The 27,936-nt window shown below is 34.6% G+C and overlaps 1 protein-coding gene across 2 annotated transcripts in view; it reads right to left on the bottom strand.

Annotated features, from left to right (window-relative positions):
* Window positions 1–21,082: 21,082 nt before the first annotated feature.
* The window catches only part of FUT8 (fucosyltransferase 8), an 88,287-nt gene continuing 81,433 nt past the window's right edge, over window positions 21,083–27,936 (bottom strand). For both annotated transcript variants that reach the window (XM_088525704.1, XM_088525705.1), the window contains 2 exons: window positions 26,377–26,527; window positions 21,083–21,411 (listed from right to left, as the gene is read on the bottom strand). In XM_088525704.1, the coding sequence (XP_088381830.1) occupies window positions 21,094–21,411; window positions 26,377–26,527 (469 nt within the window). In that variant the 3' untranslated portion in view covers window positions 21,083–21,093. The remainder of the gene's footprint in view (window positions 21,412–26,376; window positions 26,528–27,936) is intronic.

Below are 27,936 nucleotides of genomic sequence, written 5' to 3'. Positions count from 1 at the left end.
TGATGTGGATATGGATCCCTAAGTTTTCTCAGTAAACAAAGTGCCTCCTTTTTAAGATACACTGAAAATTGCCATGTTGGATGATAAATGTGACAGCTATTAGACAATACGAATACCACAGAAGTGCTACAAGTAGGCCTGCAGCTTAGCCTACTTTTATCTTTTTTTGCCCTTTATATTGAACAGGAAGCCAAGGAAAGTCTAAGACTGTTCTTCTGGCAATGAAAAATTACTGACTCATTCAGCAATTTCTTAAAACTCCAGCAAATTGTCAGTAAAAGAAATCAGGCAGGTGGCTTGGCTATCCAGCTGTCATTAATCTGCCCCCTGGCATGTGTCATTGCTCTAGGAGAATTTTGTATTATGCTTTAATAAAGCCTCTCAAGATGTATTGAATGCGTAAGTAATTTTTCACTGAAGGATATTTGTGAGGTAGTCCCTAGGCCTGGGCCACTTTTTCTTCCTTTAATAATTTTTAAAGAATATGTCACTTGAACAATACAAAATGAATATTTTTTCATCATACAAACTCATACTATTAGATTTGACTGATCTATACAGGACAGTAAATTATACATACAATCTCATTTACAAATTCAAAGGGATCAGCTTCTCTAAGTTATTTTGCCTATGTTAATTGATCTCTAAATTGAAAAGTAATAATGAATAAAAATCAGAGCTGAGTTGGACAGAAGAAACTAGCTCCCACAGTCAAAACTCTGAAGAATATTTTAGAAAATATTAATTTTATTTCCAGAGCTGCTTCTTTATTAAATCATTATTTCAATATCTCAAAATACTAAAGTATCAATAAGCAGAAGGAGATAGGAAAAGGACTCTGACATCAGTACTCCGTCATGTGCATATGCTATTATCAGTCTGGCTATGGATTTCACTATGTCTACTGCAATACCTATTTTTGGTCTACTTTCTATATCATTAACTGGGCCCTGTTAAAAATATCCTAACAGCATTGACTGGGAAAGTTCCAGTCACGGCTTATTTCTGCAAAATTACTGGTGTGATCCTAACCAGTTTAGTTGCAAGGTCTTCAATTAGGCCTTCACATTTGCCTTGCTTAAAAAAAAATCCCAGATCTCATCACTCTAAAGATTAATGAGCCTCAACATTAATTCTCACTATGTCTGCCTATTTCCAACATAAATTATATTTGATATAGAGAAAGAAAAATTGATATAGAGAAAGGAAAAGTGTGAAATCACAAATATTGTGTCAGCTCAAATGTCTGAAGCACACACAAATGAAGTGCCAGATAAATAGGCTGGATAAATTCCAGTGTTTCAGGGGAAAAAAAATCTAATTTGTTCCTACTAGTGCAAGGGCAGTTTGCTTGGTTTATATAGCAGAGAAAAAGCAGGTCATTTTTTACAGTTTGAGAGACATCTGAAGAATAGTGTAACTATTTAACACAAGTCTGCCACGAAGAATCACCAAGAGGAAACATTTTTATGATTTATTTCATTTATTTTTATGCAATTATATTTTCCTTAACAGGTGCACTGCAGGCCAAAAGTATTCTGTCAATTCACTGTAGATTAAAATCAATAAATCAAGTGTGCTATGAACTCTCTCTGCTTGCTTTGTAGATTTTATAAGGAAATATATAGCTCTATCTCCATCTTAGCTGTCTCTCTCTTCTTAAACAGCTTTAGTTATTCTTCATAAATGAAAGTGTGAACAAATTTTATGCTTAGCCAGCAGAAGAATGTTAAGACAGACTGAGACTTTCAGAATGTCTGTTCTGCAGAACTGCTGTCATCTGAACTGCTCAACAGCTAATGAAAGAGTGCACATCCTACCCATCCCAATGGCCCTTCAGGATCTTGGACAGAAGTATCCTGAGAACTATGGCAATTGATAATATTTAAGGCTTTCCTATTCATATTCTTTCTGAAGTAATTTTTGAAAATTTGGTTTTTAAAGTTCTCTTCTTTATACTTTTCTAGAAATTCACTGAACAGACAAATATATATGAGGGACTATTCTTTTCTTGTTTTTAACATGAGCTGATGACTGAATTAGTAGAACTGAATTAGTAGAATCTGGTTTTCTGGCTTCTATTGCTCTAAACAGTAGAAAGGTGAAATTTTGAAAGATATTGACTTTCTATTTTCCCATTACTATTGGCAAAGCACTGTCTGCTCTCCATTTTTATGAAGCCAATGCTATCAGCTGGTAGTTCGGAGTAAGCAACTCTTAGCCACTTAAAAGCATTTGTTTATCAGTGAGATACTCAAACTAGGCAACCTTCAATCAACCTCTCATTAGAAAACTGTTTTTCAAAACGAGGGGAATCATAAAAGTATAACTCATAATTGCGTATTCTCATAGCTGAACAGAGCACAGAGTTATGTGACAGATAGATGGACCTCCTTGCAGTTTCTCATCCCTGTCTTATTTTCCGTATTCATACTGAATTCTCAGACATAAGTTCCTCCCCATTCGCATCTCCTATTAGGCCTAGCATGGCTGTCCCAGCAACATCAGTTTAGCTTTCTCTCCTGGGTACAAGGAATAGTTACTCTATCTGCTCTCTCTTGTGAAAAAAATGGTCAAGGTATTTTTTATGCATAATCTGATAATGTGTCCTGAAAAATCCCATAGAAAAAGAGTTCTGGCAAAATCAACATGTTTCTCTTCTTCAGAGCTTTTTCTTCATCCTGAAAAGTTGTCATCTATGTATCTTGTAATTTTTGATTTGACATCAAATGTAACTCTAGGCATTTATTTATGTGTCATATAAGTATTAATCTTCTCCTACTCCCACACAGCACTAAAAGCACCAAAGGATAGCTCCTTTCTGTGTGACTCCAGTAACATTAGCTAGAAACTGCCCTGATCTCTGTCCCTTTCATAGTCCTGTCAGACAGGTAGAGCTACTATGCAGCCCTGACCACCACACATGCGCCTGATAAAGACCAAGGAACAAGAATGAAGGGGTCTGAGAGAGTTTATAGCAGATTTTGGATGGGCCCAAAAGCAACGGATCCTGTTTAAAGAGTATCCAGGCAGAAACCTGTTCTCTTCTTTTAACTTTAATCAGGTATTACATTTTCTCAAACTCATCTGTTGCATTATGTTCATGAAGGACATCTCTAAATGCACTACTGTAATTAACTACCACTACAATATAAGCCATTAAAGTAGCATGTTAACACATTGATCATGACTGACTGTGCAAGGACTGAAAAAAATGCTGATCATAAAAACTTTTATCCAACATCTGTTGTCCTGGAGTTTTAAAACATAGAATAGGAAAGTCTAAAGATTTTCATTCCTTAAAGACACTTAGATGTGTAAGAAAATTGATCCTAATTGCAAAATGTCTTGTTTTGCTTTTGCAAACTTTTTTTTTTTTTTTTTTTTTTTTTAAAACAGGAAGGCACACTATACCAAAAACTGTATCCAAAAATTCCTAAGACTCTTACGTCCAGGTCAATTTAATCACAAGGTTTCTAAATTCTTTGAAAATGACTGCTTGGAAAAAACAGCTAGTGTGCTCCATGGTATGTGGGTGTTTTGGGAGTAGCTGGACACTCAATTTTTCACACTGAAAATTCTTACACCGGCTCTATCAATTCTATTTTTTTGCTTATGAATGTATTTCCATAGGAGTAGCTTTACAAGTATTTTTTTTTCACCCCACTACAGCTCAAGCAATAGCATTTGCAAAAGTGTTTCAACCATATGTAGCAAGCCATAGAAGTGTTAAAAGTACCTCTTTCTTCTGGTGCTTTTCAGTTCTAAGCTGTAGGTCCTGCAGTAGGATAAAACAGAAATTCCTGCATAAAAGGTATGATTAAAAATCCTCTTGAGAAGCTGGAGAAATGGTTGGGTCATTAATCTACAGTGCTGTAGCCCTTCTCCTAGCCAGCTTGTGTGCTGTGTAGCTTCATTTGGGCTCAGCTATGCCTGACCAAGCTGCAGAGACGGTGCTGTAGGCATAGCTAAAACAGGCACAGCTGCAAAACATTAACATATGCAAGTGCTAATTGCATGCCTGATTGTCTAATCACACACATTGCTTGCTTCAAGTGAAAACGAACTGTATCAGAATGTGTTTTTGTTCCACTTACCTACTAGCAAATCTGACCTCTCTCATGTCATAAATCTTATATATATCAGAACAGGTGAAAAATATACAATCCCCAGAAAAGGAGAATAGTGTAGATCATGACAGTTTATGATTTATATAGCTAATGATTTTGTTTCTCACCAAAGTGTGTTCCAGATTAAAATCTAAACAAGGTCATCACAGATATATCTTAGATAACATGCTATGCTTTGTTTGCAATAACAATGCATTAATAACAAAAAAAGAAAATATTTGTCCTCTCAAACATTGACCATTTTCAGAGCTACATCATTCCCTCCAAAGTTCATGACAGAGACTGAAGGCTGAAAAAGACAATGTTTTGTTGCAATTAAAGGTCATCATCATAAATTGCTTTAATATTCATGTTTTGAACTGCATAACAGAAAAAAAAATCTGTCTTTATGAGTGAAAACAACATATAACACCACCCTCTACATGTTTTCTCTCCTTAGATTCCATCAGCCATTTCATGTCTTACTGTCCTTGGTGCATTTGATACGATCAAATAAGTACATATGGGAATCATGGCTGTCTATCCACTGGTTTTCTTGCATTCTTTGTTTCATATACAATACTAACACCAGTTCAACTTGTAGATTAAAATACTGCATACAAACCACACTTCCTCAGGCATCTTCCTCAGGGATCACACCCACCTTCTGGGAATTCTCCATCCATAACAATGTCCTATTCTTTGTAGTTATCAGCTACTAGAAGAAAATATCCGACTATGCTGCTGCACATATTTCATTGAATGTATCTGTTAACAAACAACATAAAAGTGTTTACAGTGTATGTGATTATGTTTAATTTTTCAGCAAAATTCTGTCATTTTTAACTGCCTTCATTTATTATTTATATTCATTAAAATTTAAGCTACTAGTATTTATCTAATGTCTGATTGCTTACAAATGATCACAGTATAATTTACCTCAAAATCATTCCTCTTTTTCTTTACAAGCTGCTGTTTCTTTTAGTTAAATTATCTATATTACCTTTCCTTGCTGCCTCCATTTTTTTAATATACCTGACCTAGTTTCTCTGACCCCATCTACCTCTTCTTACATTTTCACTCTACTTTGTGAAAATATTCTGCTCAGCTCTAACTCCAAGAAAGTAGTCCATAATGTAGATAGAATGATGTATCCACCAGCTCAGGTCACCAAGTCACTAAAATACTTCACTTCTGGAAGCAATAAAACTTCCAACTGAAGAGTGACTATTTTTCCCAGAAATAAAATGTGGATTTTTTATAAAATGTGGATTTTTTTTTTCTTTATACTGCCTCTTCCTGTAGGATTGCTGTTTTAAATACAGAGTTCCTTCCCTGCTTTACCTTAAATGTTGTTTTAAAAATAAAACATTACAGAAAAAACCCTTTTCATCCAGCGTTAGTCTTGTCCCTTATGTAAAAATCACATGTACTAAATGAAGCACAACTCTCATATAAAAATAATATGATCGTGTAACAACAGTATCAATGCAGTCAAAATGATGTTTGCTTTTTGAATAAAGGTTTCCATTTAGAGTGAGCGATTGGTCAGTGTGCCACAGACTCAGCCTGGAGGAACTGATGGAAGTAGCTAGCTCTTTTTCTACCACTTTCTCTCTTCTTTTACCCTGCAAGAAGCCTCCAGGAAAAAATGCATGTGTTGCCATGTCAGGGGAACAGTCGCACATCTCTGCTTTCAGCCTCATTCCTTAGGGCTGTAGGTGGCTTTGCAGGTCCTGAGGCTCCCCAAACACACTGTTCCATTAAAGCAGTACCATGGGCTTGCACTCTTTATATTTAGTTATTTTTGGCACACTTCCAAAATTTCTTTCAGGAATGCTAGCGAAGGAATGGAAATCGTAATTTGCAACATTTTACAATTCAACCAGAACTTCAAGAGACAGACAAAAGACTCCTCTCTAGCTGTAGGTCTCTGACCCTGACAGTCTTCAAAGGCTCACGAAAACAACGAGATATTGAACCTTCTGAGAAAAGAAAAAAGATATTACGGAAATCTTACATAATGGGAAATGTAAAGCAATCTAAAAGGATTCACTACGAGTGCTCATAATACTGAATCCACATTTCTTATTCTCTTTCATAACTGAATTACAACAGTTCAAGGTTCATTCTTACTTTATAGCTAATGAGATCTATTTCCCCTAGAAGTAACAAATACTCAAAGCCCTTATCAGAATATTTATGTTTTCAACTCTTAGCAAATGCCTACAACCACAGATGGTAAGAACTTCTTAGTCAGACAGTTATACAAGCACCTGCTGTAATACATATGCTTTTAGTCATGAAAACTGTCCAGTAAAATTGTCTCTGTTCTGAAACTCCAAGTTTTATGCTCATCAACTGCATTTTATTTTGAAGTTTCTTTCTATGAACTAAAAGCTTTTTGATATATTTTTGGTGTGTGTGTCTATTCAGTTCCCAGCACCCTGCAGGCAAGCTTCTAGATGTTCTCACAAGAGAAAGGGAAAAATGCCTATACTGTGTGGGTTCTATGAACATGCATGGGTATCATATACTGTCTTTTCCTCTTTCCTTAAATAATCTCACTAATGCAATTATCACCTATTATTCAATATGTACTTATTTTATATATCTAATGAAAAAAAAAAATTCTGCATTTTCCACTCACACTCCCTGGCAATTGTTCTGGCTGCTCCTACTGGAAAAACAAGCATACTAGGCATGTTTCAAATTGGTTTTCAAATCAAATCCCAAGTCTTATGTTTAAGTAAAAATGACTTAAACACTAAAATGCATGCTAAAGAGTTCGCTATTTCCTTTGCATGATCAGCTGAAGTTTTAGCTGAGAGTAGACAGAGAAAAGCATAGTTAGTGCTGGAACATTTACTCTGACTAAAATAGTGCGCTGAGTGCATATGTTAATACCACTGAAGAAGCAAAATTTGTGAAGTGGAAGAAAAGCAGCAGCCTCATGAGTCTATATAGAGGCTCTCTCTTTAGACAATGATTTAAGAGCTTGGGTTTCCTAGCTGTGGAAGGCAAAAATATACTACGTGAAATGTCAGGGCTGCTTAAATCTCTTCGTTCAGAGACATAATGTTCAGCACAAAGTACAGAAGGAAATTTAGGGCTATAATCTTGTGGTCAGGAATATCAGCAAGCACAAAATCCATCGCATTTCCACATTATTCAGCTTAACTCAGAAGCAACCTAAGGTTGATCTATGTATAAGTAAAGTGTGATCAAGCTATGCAAATTATCACTAAGCCAGCTATATAAAATTAAATACAATTTTTGTGGTTGCCTGACCTCTTTTCATAACCATGGGTGGACACCATCATTTCTAACTACCTGGCTATCTTCCAGGACTGCATCAGGGAATTCATTATGCAAGTCTACATCAGCAACAATTTTTTGTTGGCTGGCTGGCATCAAAAGGAGCTTTAAGAGCAAGGTAAATCTCCTAAGTGACCTTTTTGAAACACACAGTGGCACAAGGAGCTGCTGTGCTTACAGAGCAGGACCAAGCCACTAATGCTGTTCTCATCAACTGTCCTATGATTATTATTCATCAACTTTTACAGCTTGGTTTTGAAGGTCTCTGATATTGTTGACATCTTTCTTATGGCTACACAAGGAAGTCTAGATACTTATTTCTTGGTTAGAGAAGATACTGTTTTGTTTTAAAAAAATCTGTGCTAAAATTTTCATACATACAGAGTGGACAGAGTAGGTTATTTCCTTAATCCTTCCCTCTTAAAAAAAAAAGATAGAAACATAAAAACTGAAAAAATGTCTATGAAGAAAAATTAACTTACTTTTTTTTTCTGCAATTCTATTTATGAAGAGCAACAATACAAAAACAGTACTCCCTTCCTCTTATTTTCAGTTTATAATTAGTTTTAGGTTCTATCCTGAATGCTTAAAGCATGATCTTCACATTCTTTACTATTACCGGTTCTGCAAAGTCAATCCAACCTTAAGGGAAAAAAAATACTTACTAAGCTGTTCAGCATCATCAGAACACTTCTCAGATTATATTTGCCGCCATATATATATATATCTCAAACTACTTCTCAGATTATATTTCATGTAACACTAACATCAACAGAATGAGCACACAGAGATAAATGAAGTAATCGAGGCGAATTCAGGATATTGTTTTGAGGTAGGATTATCAAATCCTTCTTACTGAAAATAATATATCAAGTGAGGAAGAAGCAAGCGTGATCCTTATTTCTGAAGTCATCACTTTATTTGCAGATTGACCCAACTTAGTATGTACTTACTGGGAAATACATTGGAATTCTGCACTGATTTTTTTTTAAAACATGGAAAGGTAAGATTAGCAAATAGAATCACAAAACGGTTAAGGTTGGCAAGGATCTCTGGAGGTCATCTAATCCAATTGCCCCACTCAAGCAGCAGCATCTAGAGCAGGTTGCTCAAAACTGTATCTAGCTGACTTTTGACAACGCCCAAGGACTAAGATTCCGTAACTTCTGTGGGCAGCCTATTCCAGTGTTTAACCACCCTCAGTATTTTTTCTTATGTTTAAACAGAATTTTCTGTATTTCAATGTGTCCTGTTCCTCCTGTTCTGTCACTGGACACCACTGAAAAGTCTGGCTCCATCATATTCACCACCTATCATCAGAAATTTAGACATATTGTTAAGATCCTCTTCTTCCAGGCTGGGCGGGCTCAGCTCTCAGCCTCTCCCTGTACATCAGACACTCCAGTCCCTTAAACATCCTTATGCTCCTGTGCGGAACTCCAGTATCTTCATGTCTTTCTTGCAGTGGGGAGCCGACTGGATGAAGCACTCCACATGATCTTAGTCTTCAAGACATATTTTCAAAACAGCAGCAAGCAGGCTGTTGAGTGCAGAGTCAGCTCAACTGTTAGCAATTCTTTTCCAGTGCATCTAGTTAGGACTTCTGTGTTGCACAAATGTGTTTAATCAATGGTTAAACTGGATGGAAGTTATATTTAGGCTATGCTTTGTTTCACGTTACTGATTGCTAGATTACTGTTGGTACACTCACTGATGTATTACAGTTATTTGATTTATGTCCACACCAAACTGCTGTCACTGCTGCACCATAGGCAGTGGACCATTTATATATAGATATATATGATGACTTCTTCTAGCACTTGTGGACTATTGCACAATGAAAGCAAAACTCAATTAATTTATAATTATCCAGCAATAATGACTGTGTTTTCTTTTTCTCTGAACATCTGTCAGAAAATGTTTTCATCTTCGCTGAACATTAGTCAAACACCTGCTTCTCTGAGCTGTGATGCTGTGGGGAATTACTCTCCAACAGGGGGTTTAATACATGCTGAAAAGGACTCCTTGTTTATTAGCGAGGAAGAACGCAAAAATAGAAAAAAAAGCTAATACCTCTTGGAAGCTCAAAAACAAGCATAAACTTTTCTTTCAAAGCAAATGAGACGAACCTCATCAAGCCAATTCAAATTAAAGATCAGGGACCAAGATCATTTTTGTTCGTTTGTTTTTTAATCCGAAAGCACACTGTTCTCTTACTCCGTCTTTCAACATTCTTCCTCCTTTTTATTCTTTGTCATGTTAAACATTTTCTAAAAAGTCAGGATATGAAAGTATCAGAGTACTTTGACTCCTTCCTCCCTTTTTTAGGGGTAATATTTATTGAGATGTACAGTTCAGTCAAGAACTGCTATTGCTATTCCCATTTCTAATTCATAAATGCTATTTTGATAGTACAGGAAATTGTCAGTTGCTCAGATTGAAGATAGATTGAATGTATGTGATTTTACTCTTTTAAATAATGACATTTTGATTAACTAAAATTTTATAAAACGATTAATACTGATAAATGATGACACGGCATAAACTCAACCATGGGTTTCTTATGTTTTACGTGATTTAAGGTTTGTAACACACACTAGTAGGTTGAAAGCTGAGAGTCAGTCCTGCAGTTGCTCTAGTCCAAGTAATGAAAGGGCAAGGTCAGAAAGAGATCCGTACCTGATCACATTTTTTTTAGGGAGTAACACTTAGATCAATTAGTATTGGACTCTGTTCAGAAGATATGTGCTGAAATTAGGCTCATTTCCCAGTTATTATAGCTTTATCAGTGTTAGGTTCTAGAGATCAATGTGGTTCCTGGAAAGTGGAAAAATGAAGAGAGTTTGCATAAATGTTTGCATAAATGATAATATAGTTGTATAAATAATACTTGCAGTGTGTGGAAAGTGGTGAAATGATTTCAAAACAAGAAAGACTGTGAAAAATTCAGTAAAGGAATTAACAAGCTATAATAGACGGTTGATATCCTAAGTACTTGCATGACCACCTCAGCACATATGGAAATTATACATATTTCATGTCGTAAATTACAATTTATTTTCATGGCTTTTATTCACCATAATTTAGCAATTTTATTCAATCACATTTACTTGCAGTCACCAGTGCTATGCGCACTCTGGTATTTTATGCTTAAAGGCAGGACTGTTCGAGTGTTTGACCCTCCTGTTTCCCTTCTAGTCCTCTATTCACATTCTTCACTTGAGTGAGTCAGCTGAACTCCAGTTATTTTTTTAGACCTCTTGCTAGTAGATGCAAAAATCCAAGATCATCATTAAACATAGTGTAAGAATAGGAACGTACTCTCTAAACTTAGTCTTTCAGCATGAGACTATCATTCTGTCATCAGGCACCTATGAACTACTATACGAGAGAGAAATAACTTGGATTTCTTCTTCAACTACAAGAATATACAGATCTGTCCTGGATGTGGCAGTTTTATTGTATTACAAAGCATAAATGCAGTTGCATTTAATACATCTCCAACTAAAGATGAAGCTCCTTTTTGCAGCAATTAATTTCCAAAAAATTAATTTCTCAAAAAGATAATGGTTTGAATCTCACTAGTGTCTTTAGTGTTGCTGCCATCTTTACCCAACAGTAAAACTATATGTCAATAATAGCTACAGCTGATATCTAGATGTAGAGCAGACTCCCCAATACCATTAGAATCACTTTAGTAAGTTTAAGTAGTGACTGAAATTATATTTTGTATATAGTTAAAAACATAAAGGCCTGCATTCATATCTCCTTAGCAGCTTGAGATGCCATTATTTCTTCTACTAATGAAGAAGGAAAAATAATAATGCTTCGAAAAAAATAATTGAGGAGGAATCCAAGTTCTGGCAGGAATGTCCATGACACTGAGTATGACCACAGATTGAAGAGCAGAACACATTTTTCTGAAAAAAAGAACAGGTATCCTCTTAATGTTAAGTTCATAGCATATGAAAAGTACATACCTGCACAGAAAGTGAATGCGTTTTTGCAGATGCACTGCCGCAGGGTGCGTTCCGCTACGGGGCTGGACGCGCATCCCTACGCCTCAGACCCGTCAGGTCATAAGCACATTTCAGCTATCCTTATGCACAGGATAAAAGAAGAATTCTACTCTCACTTCTTCATTATGGGCTTCATGAGGTATAAAGAAATCTGAAACACAACAGAAAATCAGCAAAAATGGAATATGTATATGAACATGCTACAAAGAAAAAGCTGTTACACAGAGACAATTAAATTCTCTTTCTTCAAGTGTCATTTTCTCTCAAACAACAAATTAATGAGGTAAGAATTATTGTTTTTCCTGTACTAATAGAAGGACTAACTGTAAAACATTCCCAGAAGTTTATGCTACTGCCTTGTAAGTGTCAATAAAAGAAGTTTGGTGAAATATTCTGAACCTTCTGAAATGTTGCTCAGCCATTTGTGTCTTTGAATTATACACTACTATATCTAGATTTGCTATTTGAAAAGTTTTGGTGCAAACTGCCATACCTGTCAGTCTCTCATCAGAGATAAATATTTCTGAAGCAATTAATTCAAAACTATTTAAAGACTAGGGCCAGTCTGACAGCTACACTGTGCATATTTATATTTTATATTATACATGCATATGTGTGTGGGTATGTATATATAATATACACATACATATATAATATAAATATATGTGTGTGTGTGCACACGTGCTTTCTGGCAGGATTCTGATACAAGAACTTCCAAAAATCTACTCTAGCTGTTTCAGTGGTAGAACACATATATGGTGCAGAACAATGAAGTAACTTGTTCTTTTAGAAATCTCATGACAGAGTGTAAGGACATAGGACACAGCTGCCAAGTGCATGCCAAGTAAACCCTGGGAGAGGTCCCAAGCTCTCCATAAAAACTACAGTCATTATCTTTAGCAGCTGTAATTAAAAGAAAACAACAACAAAATCCTACACAATTCCTTTAATCTTTAAAAGATTAAAAATATCTTGAGATGAAATTTCGTATGTTTTTTCCTGATATGTAGACTGTATATTAAAGTGTTTGTTCAGTTCAAAAGACAGTAATTAATGCTGATTCCTCAGAGAAAAGCCACAACTCAGATGAGCCAGCTAAACAAAGAGGAGGAAGAATATTATAATCCTGTGTACTTCTCACTCTGTTATTCAGAGTAATCTTCACACAGTTCTAATTTCAGGGATTTAATAGGATTTTTATTTTTTATTACTTTTATATTAGGCCTAAATGATCCAACACATTTGGAAAGGGTTTACTCTTTCTAGGAACATTTTTTATCTGTTACTCATTGTTTCAGAATGAAGTGCTTATTTCTGTACAATAACTAAGTACCTTCCTTGCTGCTGAAAGCTTAAAATTCAAAAATTGGATATGTAGGAAATAAAAGCTGATGAAAAGACTAGATGTGTTGATAATTTAATTTCATTAAACTTTTTAATTTTTTGTGCATATGCAAGTTTTTAAGAGATCTGAAGGAACAGAACTGAAAAGAATTCTATATACAAGATAGAGACAGGGAAGAAAACAGCTGAAAACAAAGAAATTAGAGTTGATACAATGGTAGGAAAACTGCTGGGGGATAAATTGCATAAATAAAGTGATCAGTGAATATTATGGCTCCTAAAAACTCAGCTCCCATGTCTAAAAACACAGACAGCACTATTGCCATGTGTCCCTGCAGATGCGGAAGAAATGCCAAAACAAAGCGCAGCAGTGCAAAATAAACTTAGCCAAAACAGTGGTGACAGGAGATGAACATATTACATAGAACTAGCCCAAACTACCTTATGCCATGTTCATTTGTGTACTACCAAAGTGGTCACCACTCTTTCTTTCTCATATAGAAAAAAGAACTATAAACACTACCTTGGCTGTTCATCAGATTTCATCTCTTCCTATTGAATGCACAACTGTCCATCTCAGTGCATGCCTCTGCCTCTCCACAGCATCTTACTGCAATGTGTCATCCTGAGAACAAAAGACGGCTTGAATAAGCTCAGCTAGTTCACCAGACAGTTTCAATGGTTCCGACATGGACTTTCCCACATCTAACTTTAATATCACGGAAATGAAGAGCATAAACACATTTTCACTTCAATATTGTCATAGACTAAGGTATACCAATCCAAACAGCAGTGGCATAAATGAACCTGCTTCAAGTCACACTGAAACAGCACTAACATACATACGGCCAGTTACTAAATCGTAGGAGAATGAGTAAGAACAAATTACATAAGGTAATTCCTTAAACCGCTGTACCATTTCAGAACTAAACTCTACTAACCACACAAGTATACTGTCAATAGCAAAGGCTACCAGGTCACCAGCATTTGGAACAGAATGAAGAAAACTTCTTGAGTCTTTTTTTTGTTTGTTTGTTTTTTAGAATTTCCTTTCAGAGGCACATGATGACAAATAGGCAATATACATACCTAACAAAATATTAATCCAATCAAAATAAAATCAAACACTATAAAAATCAAATTGACTTGGCATTATAGGTGAAATGTTTAACCCATTTTATAACTACAATTGTTATTTATACTACTGCTATCTCTATGCACCATAGTGAACGATCAGGATCCCACTGGGACAAGCATGGTAGAAACATACAGAAAAAAGATCATGGATCATTTTATAATTTAAACATAGAGTGGAAGAAATGAATAGACACTCAGGAGCACGCAAAAATGTGAAAATATGAATCATCATAGTCAAGTTCAGTTGTAACACATCAGCAGCATAAAATACATATGTTTGGAGCAGGTACAGACAACCTAAGTTTTTTTTTTCTCCTTTCTTTTTTTACATTTATAAAACATTCTTTCTTACATAAACAAAATCAAAATTCAAGCAATAGAATCCATGAAACCTAAATCTATTATGTCAAGGTTCATTAGTTCTAGTCTCTGTATTATGTCTAGTGATATACCGATTTTAAAAAATAGTCAACAAATATAACAAGATTTGTCTAGTTATAGATAATAATTGGAATTAATCATATGCAAAAAAAAATATTTAAATGTTCACACACAATGAAATCCATTCATGCCAAGAAGCATTCATGTGCCCGTTTAATCACACAAAACTTAATTTATTCATTTTGTAAAAAAGCTTTATTCTCAAGTGAAATCACGCAATTCTATAGATGTTACAAAGTGTCATGGACAACAGGCTTAATATTAGGAAATCATCAGTTCCTTCTCCAGCAATAAGCTGAAGTCATGAGGCAAACTGTACTCCCATTAAGTTGCTTGTTTCCAGCATCTCAGTCGGACATAATGGGTGCCAGGTTCCTTCTTATGAACAAGGAAGGAGGTTGTCCTGCTTTTTGGACTCCTTCCGTTCTTTCCTCCAGCTTGGTTGCCAACATTTGGAAAGATATTAGCAATCTTGTTTGATTTCTCGAAGAGACAAACCTTTTGCAGTCAGCTGAATAGGATAGGAATCTGCATATTCAGCCAATTCTAACAGCTAGATACATAATATTGTTGCAGATCTGCTTATAGGAGTCTGAGATTTACGCAGCTCTATAATATCAAAAAAAATCCAATGAAAAAGCAGGAAGTCTGAAGACACGATAAAATAATGGAGACTAAAAGCAACAAGACTGAAGAAAATAAAATGAGTTTTTCCTTATTTTTACAATCCCCTAAAAATGATTCTACACTGTGTGTAGGGACTGTGTCCCTATCATCCATATATTAGCTGCCAAAATTTAACTAAGAATGGACAGGGAACGTCCATTATATATCCAAGTAATAGCCAAGAAATTTGTCACAGCGTGAATAGTGATTTTTTTTTTTAAAAAAAGGAACATCTATACCTCATAAGCCTTCTAAACGTTTATTAGGCACATTTGATTGTGCCTTTGAAATCTGGGATAAGTCAGGAAAATAGTGAACTTTTTTTAAAAAACTCAAAAAAGGAAAGAAATTCATGTGTTGTTATGAAAAATCAAGTATGGACAACTGGCCCTTGTTCTTCCTAGTCAAGTAATGACTGCCAGCATTATCAAGGGAATTGAAATCTAATAAGCAGAAACATTTGAAGAAGGTTCATATAACCATGGTAGATCAGGCTTACATGTCAGGCAGTAGGGCTAATAGAAGTGCATAAAAATGTCATCATCTTCAGGAAATTATCCATCTATTCCATTACAATACTACAAATATTAAAAGCCTTTGCAGCAGTTAGAGGGGGTAGGGTCTATGTTCTTCCTGGAAAAAATGCAGGATAGTTGGGACCTCTTTCTCACCATGCTCAGGAAGACCCCTCATAAAGATACTAAAATAAAAAAATAAACACTATTACTCTGTAAAACTTGGAGGAAAAAAAAATTACAGCTATCTGAAAGTAAAACCCGTATACATATGTCAGCAATTATATAATGTGGTCAGAATGATCCAGTGGAGATGGCTCCTTCCCTCAGTAACATCTCTTTAAAGTCTGGACTTAATGCTGAGCAATGCTAAAGACACTTTGGTGCAACCAATTGGCACGTCTTTGTATTTATTCAGATTTGAATAAACCGAAATAGTAATAGGAATCTATTGATAAGCAAGTTGAGTCAAAAAAAGAAACACACAAAGTAAATGAAGATTCCATTGAACAACAGCCATCACCACTTCTATATGGCACCAAAGGGGATGAAGATCAGCACTTTTTATTTCAAACACATCTATGAAAGGGATTCTCAGAGTCTTGTAGTAGTCTGAAAGACACCAGCCTTAAGCCCTTTGATTCTGAAATAATCTTGAATAAACTAAATGCAGCCAGGATGAATAAGATGCAGTGTTACTCTGTTACCCAACACAGAGTAAACCTGATGCAGGCAAACAGACAAACAATTTCTTTGCAGGCTTGTGAATTTTATACTTCTCTCTTAGTTGTATCATGCTGTTGTGGTCACATTTTGTGCTTTCTGGAAGAAGAGCAGGATAGTATGAAGCTAACCCAATCTGTTTGCAGTTCATATACTCAGGTACAACCTTTTTTTCTTTGATCACATTCGCTATGAAGGTGCAGCTACGTAAGTCTGCATTCTGCATTGAGCATTATAGTGGTTTTGAGGGGAATGGAATTATTGTGAATTCTTAAATGTAACACAATAGATAAACTGAGCAAAGCTTATGCCCATTGAGAGCCTTCCCCAAGCCTCCATGATCCAAACAGGGAATTAACCTGTAACAGAGTAATAAACAAGGGCTGTTACGACCAGCCTAACTTATAAATATGATTGGGACTGGTACTAGGCAAAAACCTAAAGCAGGGTTTCAAATTTTAAGTACTTCTGGCACCCAGCAGAATGATTTTGCTGGCTGAGGTTCTTAAATCTACTATTTTCTTTTTCAAACCTAGCACTGAGTGTATAAGATTTATTTGTACTCTGTGGCTTTATAAACTGATACAGTAACTTAAATTAGATATGTTTTCTTATTAGACTTACTCCTTCCCACCTCCCAAACTGATCAAATGATGTTTTTTCTGAACTCTTCAAACACTTGAGAAATCACACTGCAAAGAATCTTATGACCCGGAGAAATAAAAGTTCAACTCACTGTTTTGAAAAAAATGGTTGAAGTTCCAGAAGAACATTTAGAAAAAGTAGGTTATTCCACCTGCATGAAGGAAGATCTCCCTCTTCTCAAAGAAAATCTGAAACAAAAATTTTCTATTTTTTTCTATTACATCCTAATTCATAAGCTGAGACCTATCTTTTATAATTGCAAACAAAAGAAAAAAATGTATCCCTGAAACATAAAACATACTTTGCTTTTGGAGAAAAAAATCTGGTTGTGGCTATCTTTTCTTAAGAATAACTACCATCTGTTTTCTGTTTTTTTTTTTTTTTTTTTTTTTTTTTCTGAAAGAAATAGGAGGAGTACTTGCCGGTTTCCTTAAAACTAGGGCACAGGATGGAGACACAAACACTTCTCTGAAGATAGTATTTAAAAATTATGAACTATAACAGCTTTCGAGTTCATAATACTCTGCAGTTCATTAGGATACAAATTAAGATGTTGACAGAGGAGGCTTGGGAATCCCATAAAATTGACTGTCAGCTGGAATGACAAATGGAGAAGAGAACTGAGGTCAGTGTGGTTGCAGCAGCAGCAGTAAACTGAAGATGACCAGGTGTGCCCATGTCACAGAAAACTAGTTAACTTGGAATTATTTCTTAACCTAGCTGGTGAGAATTAAGTAGAATATTCAAGTTGGAGGGACTATATCTACCTGAAAAATAAGGTATTACAGCAAATATAACATTAATATGTGAAAAAGCAGAAAAGAAACCATCAGTCATTATTAATTTCATTTTTATAAATACAACATACATACATACACACGCACGCACAAATGCTTCTTGAAGAGGAAAAATTTAATTAAGCATTAGCTTGTTTAAGAAAATATTAGGGTGGTCTTTTTGTTTTATGGACATGTCAGACTGGCTTTGATATTTAGGGAGAATAACACTTGGTTATTGAAGAACTACAAAGTAAACGAAACAAACAAGATGCATAATTGCTTGCCTGTGAGCATTTCAGCTGGTATCTTAATCAGTTAACAACTTCCAAACCATCAGCTTTAAGATATCTGACAGACAATATTTTTTATTTCTTGTTATTTCTCTTTTCTGTAAGTTACAATAAAACTCATTTTCAGCTACCCATGTATCCTCCCATACCACCAGGACTTCATGGCAATTGAGAATCAAGTCTTGAATATTCATTGTTTAATGTAAAACAAATCATATTTTATGTTCCAAGGTCCCAGGATTCCAAGGCCTAACTAACTGGGGAACTCTTAAAGGAAACAGATCTCTAGAGAAAGATGCATCTAACAAGCCTATTGCTAAGTGTCTTCTGAGAAATACCGCGTTATGAGCGCTAGAGGATCAAACAACCCAGGGGAACAAGGGCAGGGCATCTACAGTAATACATTTCTTAATTGGTAAGAGCAATTTTATTATTTCATACCCTTTAAACATGATTTTCTCAAACATAATGAACTAATTATTCATTTGGTACTTGTAATATATAAGGAGAGGTACACTTATTGTGCCCAATACTTCGTCAGCTTTCTACTTTGTTGTGCAATTGCTAAATTATATGACTATTTCTTCTATAGCATCAGTGTCTTCAGTTCTCTGGTGGCTACATAAGAAGATTTGCTCTTGCCATTGTGCTCATCAAGGATGTGCTGTTATTTACCATATTCAGGGACATTTTCAGTCAACTTACCTGACAACAGGAGGAATTTTCAAATGTTAACTTATGAATGTTATTTCTGCATCACTCTCAAAGAATGACTTGGAAATGCTAATGTCTGAAGATGTAAGTTTAAAGCTTTGAAAACACATACATCTATCAAATCTAAAGATATCCAGAAGTATTATAATATTTGTGAGGAAATTTTTTAAAAATTATTTTACCCAATGATAAAATGCACTGAACTAATCTTTCAGGATGATTTTTTTTTTAAATTAGTGTTATATATTTTACTCAAATAAAAAAAGAATAAGTTATTTAGCGTACGTACAATTGCTCCTCTGAAATACCACTGGAGTTTGGCTATGTTAGTGGAAAAATCTATCAATCAGAACTATTTGGATTGAATAAAAACTGTTTCCTTCCCCTGCAGTCACAAAATAAAAAGCTTCAGCCAGATATCTTTTTGCATTCTTCTGCCACTCTTACCTATTAGATCTTTACACTTTAACCTTTCTTTTAAAATATTTAATTTCCATGCTCATTTTTATTTAGATTTCTATTTGTTATCTGAAACCAGGTATTTTCTTCCTTTATCTTACAGTTATCTTAATTTTAATCTGTTCAGATGAGGAACATATAACTGGAAGCAATCTGCTCTGTCAAACCTGAAAATGATGTTGGAGTTACACAGTTAAGTCCTCTATATACAGATCAGGTTCTATCTTACCACCACTGTTTGAATTAGAAGACCACTGGAACTTTATGCCCCCAGGTATTTCCTCCTACTAAGGAAAGCCTAAGATTTATTTATGATGAATTGCATCAATTCCCCACATCAACGTTGTCCTTTATTTATTTATAAATACATTTAAAATACTATTTATCTTTCGTTCTGTTAAGGTCAATAAGCCATGCTTTTTTAACCTCTTTTCATATGGCACTTTCTCCATTGCCTAAACATCCTAGTAAGGATTTTCTGCACTTTCACTCCTCCAGATCACACTGCACTAAAAACTTTGCAATGCTATTAATATTTTTTCTTCTATTCAGAAAGTTTCTTAATACCATATACACATATCTATAATGCCCCAAATCTACAAATTTGTACCTAAAATTTAAGTTATCTTAAAATTAAGTTTCCCAATTGTCACTTTTCTTTATAGACAGCAATAGAGACCTGTATAGTAACAGTTTACAAAATGTGAACAATCTGTAACAATTTTGTCTCACGCATAACAATTCACCTTTTTTTCCTGTTTCATTGAAACCTTCTATTTTATCAGAACCTCCTCTTTTCTGGATAAATTGCTAGATTGAATGCTAGGGCAGTGAAAACAGCATTTACTCACTCTTTTGAAACCACATCTAAATCGACAAGTCCTATAAACAGGAAAACCTGGAATATCTTACTTCAAAGCAACTACATTCAATGCCAAAAAAAATGGCTATCTATAGTGCCCTAAAAAAGATTAGCCTTTCAGAGGAGAAACTCAGAAGGTAAAGGAACGGTGCTAAAGACTAAATGTAAAAAACTGAACCATTGAAGTCACCCTGTTGAAACAGCATGTGTGCAGAACCGAGACACACTGTGCCACTCAGGGGTAGTTGTTTTAGTGTATAAAGAGTGTTAAAAAAAAATGAAACTCCAGCTACATTTTTTCTTTCTCTTTTTCTTCTTTTTTTTTTTTTTTTTTCTTCAAATCAAAGGCAATGTCCTTGAAAGAAACTTTCAGTACTAAAGAATTTGTTTATGGCATTTTTTTACAAAAGTTCCTAACAGACAGTGACTATTTTATTGTTGGATGCATCCTTTATTTTATTAATGATGATGTGTAGTAATCAATGGAATGCTAAAAATAAACTCGTAAAGAAAGAAATCTAGTTTGAAACTTGAATTTGTCGTCCGAAGCAAGTTCAGTGGTCATGGTAACACCAGGTAAAGATCAACTCTTGCCCATTAGTGAAACAGGCATGGCTCTCCTAAAAAGGTCACAAATCTTTCAAATATAGGCACCATGTTTTAAATTTTGCACATACAAAATATGTTCATGTCACTCATATTACACAATGTGGCAGTGTTCTAAGTCTGAGTATTACTGTCAATTAACGGCAGAGAAAAGAGCCCAAAGCTCACATAAGACTAATGTTTGGGACAAATCTTGAGACAAATAGTATAAAATAACAGTTTTCCTGTTGTACGTGGGTTTGTGTGTACATGTGTGAGAGTGCATATAACAAAAAAAATGTTTAAGAGCAAGTTCAAATAAAAGCCCATCTGTTTGTTCTCAGGTTCTTAAGCAGTTCCAGTACTAAACGCTTTCATTTTAACTACATGTTAAAATGCAAATTCAAATCCCATATAAACCGTTAGTATGTTGACTGGCGCAAACCAATCGGAACTGAGAGTTACTTCTGAGCCTCTTCTTTTTTCTCTATTTGTCAGCCTCTGGGTATGTTGGGTACTTGACAGTCTCAATTTTCTCCTTAACTTTATAGGATGGGTACAGGCCTGTTCTTCCCAATTTCCTATTGATGCCTTTTGAATAACCATCCCAATGGTTTCCAGCTACTCCAATTACATCTCCAGGTTCCATAGGAATTTCATCAGCAGTTCGTGGATGATGAGCATAAATAGCAACCTGGTTGTGGGCATTCTGTCCCCCAAAATAGTATATATCATCCAAAGAATGGAAATAGGCTGAAGCATCCGGATGCAATGTCTGCATAATTTCATAGGCAACTCGACAAACCTTGGAAACAAAAACAGAAGAGAAGTCATAAATATTGTTGTCTGCCTATAATATGCAATACTATTCAACAAACGATATGCAACAACTAAATTGCACAAAAAGGACAATTAAGAAACTGGACATTCCAAAACTCAAGAAATGTAATAATAAAGTAACTGAAAGTACTATGTATTTACTAATAAGAAACACATAGTTTTTACTAGAACGCCTGAGAGCAGATATATAAGTGCCTACTTTTCAAGAAAAATTGAAAATATGCATATAAACACTAATCAAACATAGCTAATCAACTGTAAGTTTGATTTTCCTTTTCTGCTTAAAATGACAAGATTATTCAACAAGCTGATTTTACTTCTTGCTTGTGAAAGTTTCCTCTGCAATAATGGAACTTAAGTAAGCTCCAATTTTCACACACTAACAACTACAAGAGCGCAGGCTTTTACAAAGCTGTTGGCAATATAGAAGATAACTGAATTCCAATGGGACAGTAATGATATTGGTAAACAGAAAGTTCCATTTAAATGGCACTGATCACATATCACAATCCATAAAGGGACTTTTCTTCACATTAAAAATGTAAGGTCATCACTATTCGATGTTTTATATCTCAGAATTGCTAGAAACAGCAGCTACATTGAAGAAAGCTTCTTTCAACAGCAGTTGGCTAGAAAGCTCCAAGTCAGCTGTCTGATTTGACCACTGAATTCCAATCTGGATTACTATACCGCTCTAGCCCACATGTACTTGAAAAATGTGCTTTAGTATCTGCTGTTGAAGAATCCTGCTGTGTTATTTGCTGTAGTTATCTCAAGAGCTTTACATATTTATCTCACTATAAAGTCTAGATTTTGTGCTAAGTTCACCATCTTGGGTATAATTTTCACAGCTTTACACAAGAATAATTCAAAATTCTTCAGAATTTATATACTTAATGTTGACAGTTTCTAATCCATGAAAATTAGCCATGATGACCATGGAATTAGGAGATATTATTTTCATAGCAAGAGACCAAGGTTTTGGCACTCATATTCATAGGATGTAAATATAATCTCAAATAATGATAAAATTTTACCTAAATAAAGACATGTCAGAGAGACTATAACCATTCAGCAAACATCTCCATTGTCAAATGCAGGCTGATGCAGAATGAGAACAAAGCTCAAATATACTATGCATTCCAAGGTGGCAGCTGAAAATTTACTGGAGGGCAGGGGAGGGAATTGTGAAGCGTGGACCAGAAGACAAAACTGAAGCTGAAGTTCTAGTGCTGAAGGAACTGACCATAAGCAAGAGGTACTTCAGTTAATACCACTCGTCCCTAGCCCAATTGCTCTTCTGTCTTTTTCCTCTAGCAAAAATACATAATGTCAAGCAGCTAAGCTGATGCCACCTGTTGCAGGATCACTGTTACCATAACATCCAATTTGTACTTCACAGAACAAACATCCACATTGATGGGGAACCTTTTTTTTTTTTTCCCCAAAAAAACTTCCAACTTTATAATTTTGAAGCAATTACAAATAATCTCCTTCACACACACACACAAAAAAATCTTTTGATTCTGTAGTTTTTTTTTTCAGGTTTCTTGATGATCTGAAGTTTCCAGCTGCAGAAAGACACATGGAAAAAAGCTTGCATGCCCAAAAATCTTATTTTTTTTTTCCAACTTGTTGCTCTAGTACTTGCTGTTTCAGTAGAAGATATTATCTTTAATTTCAGATCTTGTCCTTTTTCAGAAACACCACAGCTACAGTAAAGTTATATTTTATTCAAGAAATTCTTGAGTATTGTTGTGTATGAAAGGAAATAAAATCAAAAAGTAGATATTCAAAACATTCACATTAGGAAAAGATGTTACTTAAATTATGTACTTTTCAAAAGTTTGATTGCATATTACTTGTTAAAATCAAGTACTTTGTTATTAAAACTTATTAATATTTAATATTCCTATTCTTAATGTCTAAGCCTCTTAAATTCACAGCCTCTCTTACTATAGCTATTGTATTTAAAGAGACAAACAAGGTAAAACAAAATAAATTAAAAGATTGACCATTAAACCATAATGATACAAAGAAAGAATTAACTTCTTAAAGGCATGAATAGACAACTATATTATTTCTGTCACTGTTCTCGAGAAGGCCATCATTTCACAAAAGGCATATCCAACAACTTAAAACATCTGCTGCCAAAGAATAAAAATGACTCCTCATAGGATATGTTCTGCCAATTAGCAGGCATGCTAAGCTGTTCCTTTTATGTCAGTAAGCATCAAAACAGCAGTCAGCATGACCCACAGAGCTGTTAGTTACAGCAAGGTGGCCGTTCCGATTTTCAGCAGGTCAGCTGATCTCCTACGTATTCTTTCCATTTTTTTTTAATGAAGTAAGTAGTTTATTAAACATTTGTTTTCTAAAATCTGTGGACTACCATAGTGGTCTGCAATCTCATGACAGCTGGGTTTTGCAGTAGTTCATTTAATTATGTTTATAGCATAGCTTTCAGAGAGGGGCAGTACAAATTATGTTGTCTAAATATGCTGGAGAGAGCCTAATAGACAGTAATACTTCCTGACTCTTAGAGAACATGTACCTGCCACTACATTGTATGTATGGAATTGTGTATGGAATGCAGACTGCTCCCTAATTTCCCAACTCCTGTACAACACCAAAGCGAGTCAATTGGATTACATTAGATTAAATAGCCCAAAAGCAATAAAGCTCTTCTGATCTAAATTAAGAAAACCATTGGTTTTGCAGGAAGAATCTTGATATCCCACTTCCTTTCATTGCCCAAACTATTTAGAAGCAAATTAAACTACAGTTAACTACATATTGAGATAACTATAGTGTTCTTCCTAAAACAATTCTCTGAAAGTTCAGGGTTTTTTTGTCTGTTTATTTAAAAAAACAAATCAATCATTCCTTTTATTTCCAGTACTTTACTAGATGTAAAAGCACTCTGTAAGGGGATATTTGGAAGAAAATCTCTAACAATGTCTAGTCATATCAAGCAGCATCTCAGGAAAGCTCAAGATGTTTGACAGTTTTACAGAGAACATAGAAAGTGGCAGTAGTCCCACCCCTTACCACCTTGTATTACAATATTATAGCAATCATATCATAATCTTCCATAGTTGAAGATGTACTGCTCGGTACTACATATATATTCCTTAGCAACTGAACATAAAAAACAACTTTCTCAACTGACTCCACTTGAAGAATTAGATTGTACTAGAGGACCTCCAGATGCTCCCATCAACCTTCATCACTGTACATATGCTAGTATATTTTAGCATATATTCTTTAGAATTTATTTCAACAGTATTTTACACTCCCTGTAAACAATTTGCACTGACAAATTATATACATAGGTCTTTTCTATGTTTGTTTATTCATTATTGTTTCATTTAAAGGAAAAAAAAATGGCACTTTGTAAACCAGAGGTATTTAAACATAGTATAGCATAGAATGTCATAGATTCCTTATTAAGAAAGTTTTTTTTAACCTGATAGTGCATAACTCTTCATTCAGGATATGAACTGTCTATACAGTGATGTACATGTGGCATTTAAAGCATAAGTGGCCGTATGTCTTGGCTGACAATTACGTCTTTCACTGGGATATACATTCACTGGACATACTTATGGGGAACCGAACAAATAAAAGTGGAATCCTCCACACAAACTTTTTTTTTTTTTTTCTCTAGTAAGAATGCTTACTTTGCAGTTTATTCATATCATGATCACAAGTAGCTTATATTAACAGCTTGCTAAATATGCCCAAAAAGTCATTTTCTTTACAGCATTTGGTGGATGGTGAAAAATGTGCTCACAAGCATATTTCAGAGGTAAGAGGCTTTTCCTAACTTTTTTCCTGTTATTGCTTTCTTGTCATGGTAATCTAATTAAGAATTCTGTCTGTCAAATCAATATATTATTGTATCAATCATGTATTTCTATTATGTTTATTAGCTAACTGTCATTAGAGTAAAGATAATTTATATTTGAGGCTGTAGAGAATATTTTTGTTTGAAGTGATTTTTAACTTTTAGCTTTATTCATCTTTTCTGGCATAACACTGCAACTATGTACAATCACAAGGCCAACATCTGTAATTAAATTCTTTCCTAAGTGTCCAGGATTGACACTTAAGAGTACAAGTGACAACAAGAGGAGAAAAAGTTTTCATTCTTTACATGATTTCAGTCATCTTGTGATATATCTGACTTAGGTAGAGATAGGTCAACAATAAAAATCATAAAATCAGCAATAAAATACTGCCTCTCTTTAATAAAAAAAAAAAAAAAAAAAAACACACACACTTTGTTTAAATAGCTTTTTGCAATACATGCATTGAAAAAGACAAGTACAACATAACAGGGAGAAAACACCAAGGATGACATTATACAATTCAGTTTTTCACTGGGCTCCAACTTAACTCAGCAGGTCACTCAAAAAAAACAAAAAAAAACAAAAAAACCCCCCACAAACTTATAAGATATAATTATCTGCAATAAAAAGTCTCTATGAATTATGGTGATTAGAATCTACATTTGCAGTGCTGCCACTAGGTTTCTAGAAACACAGTTGAGGAGAAATTAAATTTCTCCTTCCTTCATTATTTTCTATTACATTACCTGTATTGAACTGAGGCAACAGCAGACACATTTAAGCTGTCAGAGTGCAATGATGTGCAGATGGATGGACACAAGTTAACCTTACATTACATACATTAACTTTATGCAAATTAAAAAGTGTTGAATACACTTTTTAACACCTTAACTAAGGTAATAACTTCAACCGAAGAGAAGTAATCAACCAGTGCCAAGTGTTCACATTGTCTACAGTAGAGTCCATTTCTTCCACAGAACTTTCATAACAGACCATGAAGACAACAAAAGTAGGAGCATGCCAACCGCTTACAAGAACTGAATGACTCTATACTGTATTTTAAAGTCACAATTTACCTGTGAGGAAAATGTACAGACCAGGAAGTCCGCTTGAGACAAAAAGTGAATATCCAGAATAACACCTCTCAGGGAGTTTTCTGTATATCGATTATGAAGTCCTGCTGACCAAGATATGGAGTTATCACTGATAAATTCATAATTTGGGTATCTGTGAAAATAAAATAAGACTTTTCTGTTAAAAAAATATAGAAATAAATAAATGGTTAAGAGGAAGCAACATCTTTAATGCAGGGTAAGCTTCTTGGGTTGTCGTAAGGAAGTCTCCTCTTTAGAGGGTAAACAATATAATTTTGCTCAACACTCTGTAATAGTCTTGCTGCCTGCATACATGCCTCACGTTTATCCAGAGAAATAAACACCACCTTTAATGAGATCAGATCTCTTACACTGGAAGACAATCATTACCATATTCTGCTAATGCTACCCATTTAAAACAAGTACTCAGATCCTTTGGCTTACTCTACTGTTCCTTCAGGCTTCATTTTTGTGTATTACCATACTACCAAATGGATTACAACATAGTGCAAAAAATAGGCAACTTGTAAAGGAACCTGTTAGTTAAAAGAAATCAATTGTCTTTTATAATAATTAATATTGTAAAGACCTGATTTTTCAGATTACTAGTCCAAAGGAAATAAAAAAATATAAAACTGCATGTCAATACATTTTTGGCACATCATAAATTATAAATATTTTAAGTCTAACCCTAAAAGTTTACATTTTACTTTAATATAAACTCCAAAATTTTTAGAACACAATAATGTTTTTGCTTCCAAAAACATAAGTGATTAAAAAAATTGTCTTCAGAAATGAAACAGACAAGTAGTTTAGATTTTTCGATCTAACACTAACCAGCTATGACTATCGCATCAAGAAAAAAAAAATCATTTGAAAAGCAAATCAAAAAACTTTATGCAAAACATCTAGGATCAAAGTACAAGAGGAAGAATTAGAAATTATCTTCAGATCGATTTTACTAGAATTTCATGTTCCTGAGAGAAATACCCATTCTAACATAAAAATTAATACATCTCTGCTAAATTTCCCACAGGCAGCAAGGCAACTTTAAAAGGCACACCTGAACAAGAATGTCAGGGGAAGTTCAAGTTCTGGGAGGGGAAGAGAAAGAAGGTAACAATATTATTCATTATGAATGATTGTCTGAGAAGTGATAGTGGCACACATATCAAGAATTCCCTCCCTTCCCCATATGAGATCTATCACAACGAAAACGTTTCCCTCATTTTCTTTGTGGTTAAAAAAGAGAAAAAATTAACAGCCCAAATGTATCTCCCATATGTGGCCCTTTGACTTGCTGCATCAGGCGAGGTTTACTTTTCCTTTCCACTCAGTATAGAGGTTTAGATTCTATTTAAATCTATTCTTTATCACACTGACTACAAAAATCAGAGTCTTAAACTTCCATGGTTAGGTATTGCTTCATTACATTCCCTTTTCTATCCATAATTAATGTAATACTTGCACCATAGGCCTTTAGAAAAAACAAAACAAAAAAACCCTCAAACAAACAAAACACGGACTGTGGGCAAAATAGGA

The sequence above is a fragment of the Tinamus guttatus genome, unplaced genomic scaffold (assembly GCF_059628265.1).
Source record: "Tinamus guttatus ecotype Peru unplaced genomic scaffold, ASM5962826v1 Tinamus_guttatus_pri_ptg000240l, whole genome shotgun sequence".
Classification (NCBI taxonomy): Eukaryota; Metazoa; Chordata; class Aves; order Tinamiformes; family Tinamidae; genus Tinamus; species Tinamus guttatus.
The sequence above is the reverse complement of the archived record's forward strand: the minus strand, read 5'-3'. Positions and strand labels throughout refer to the sequence as shown.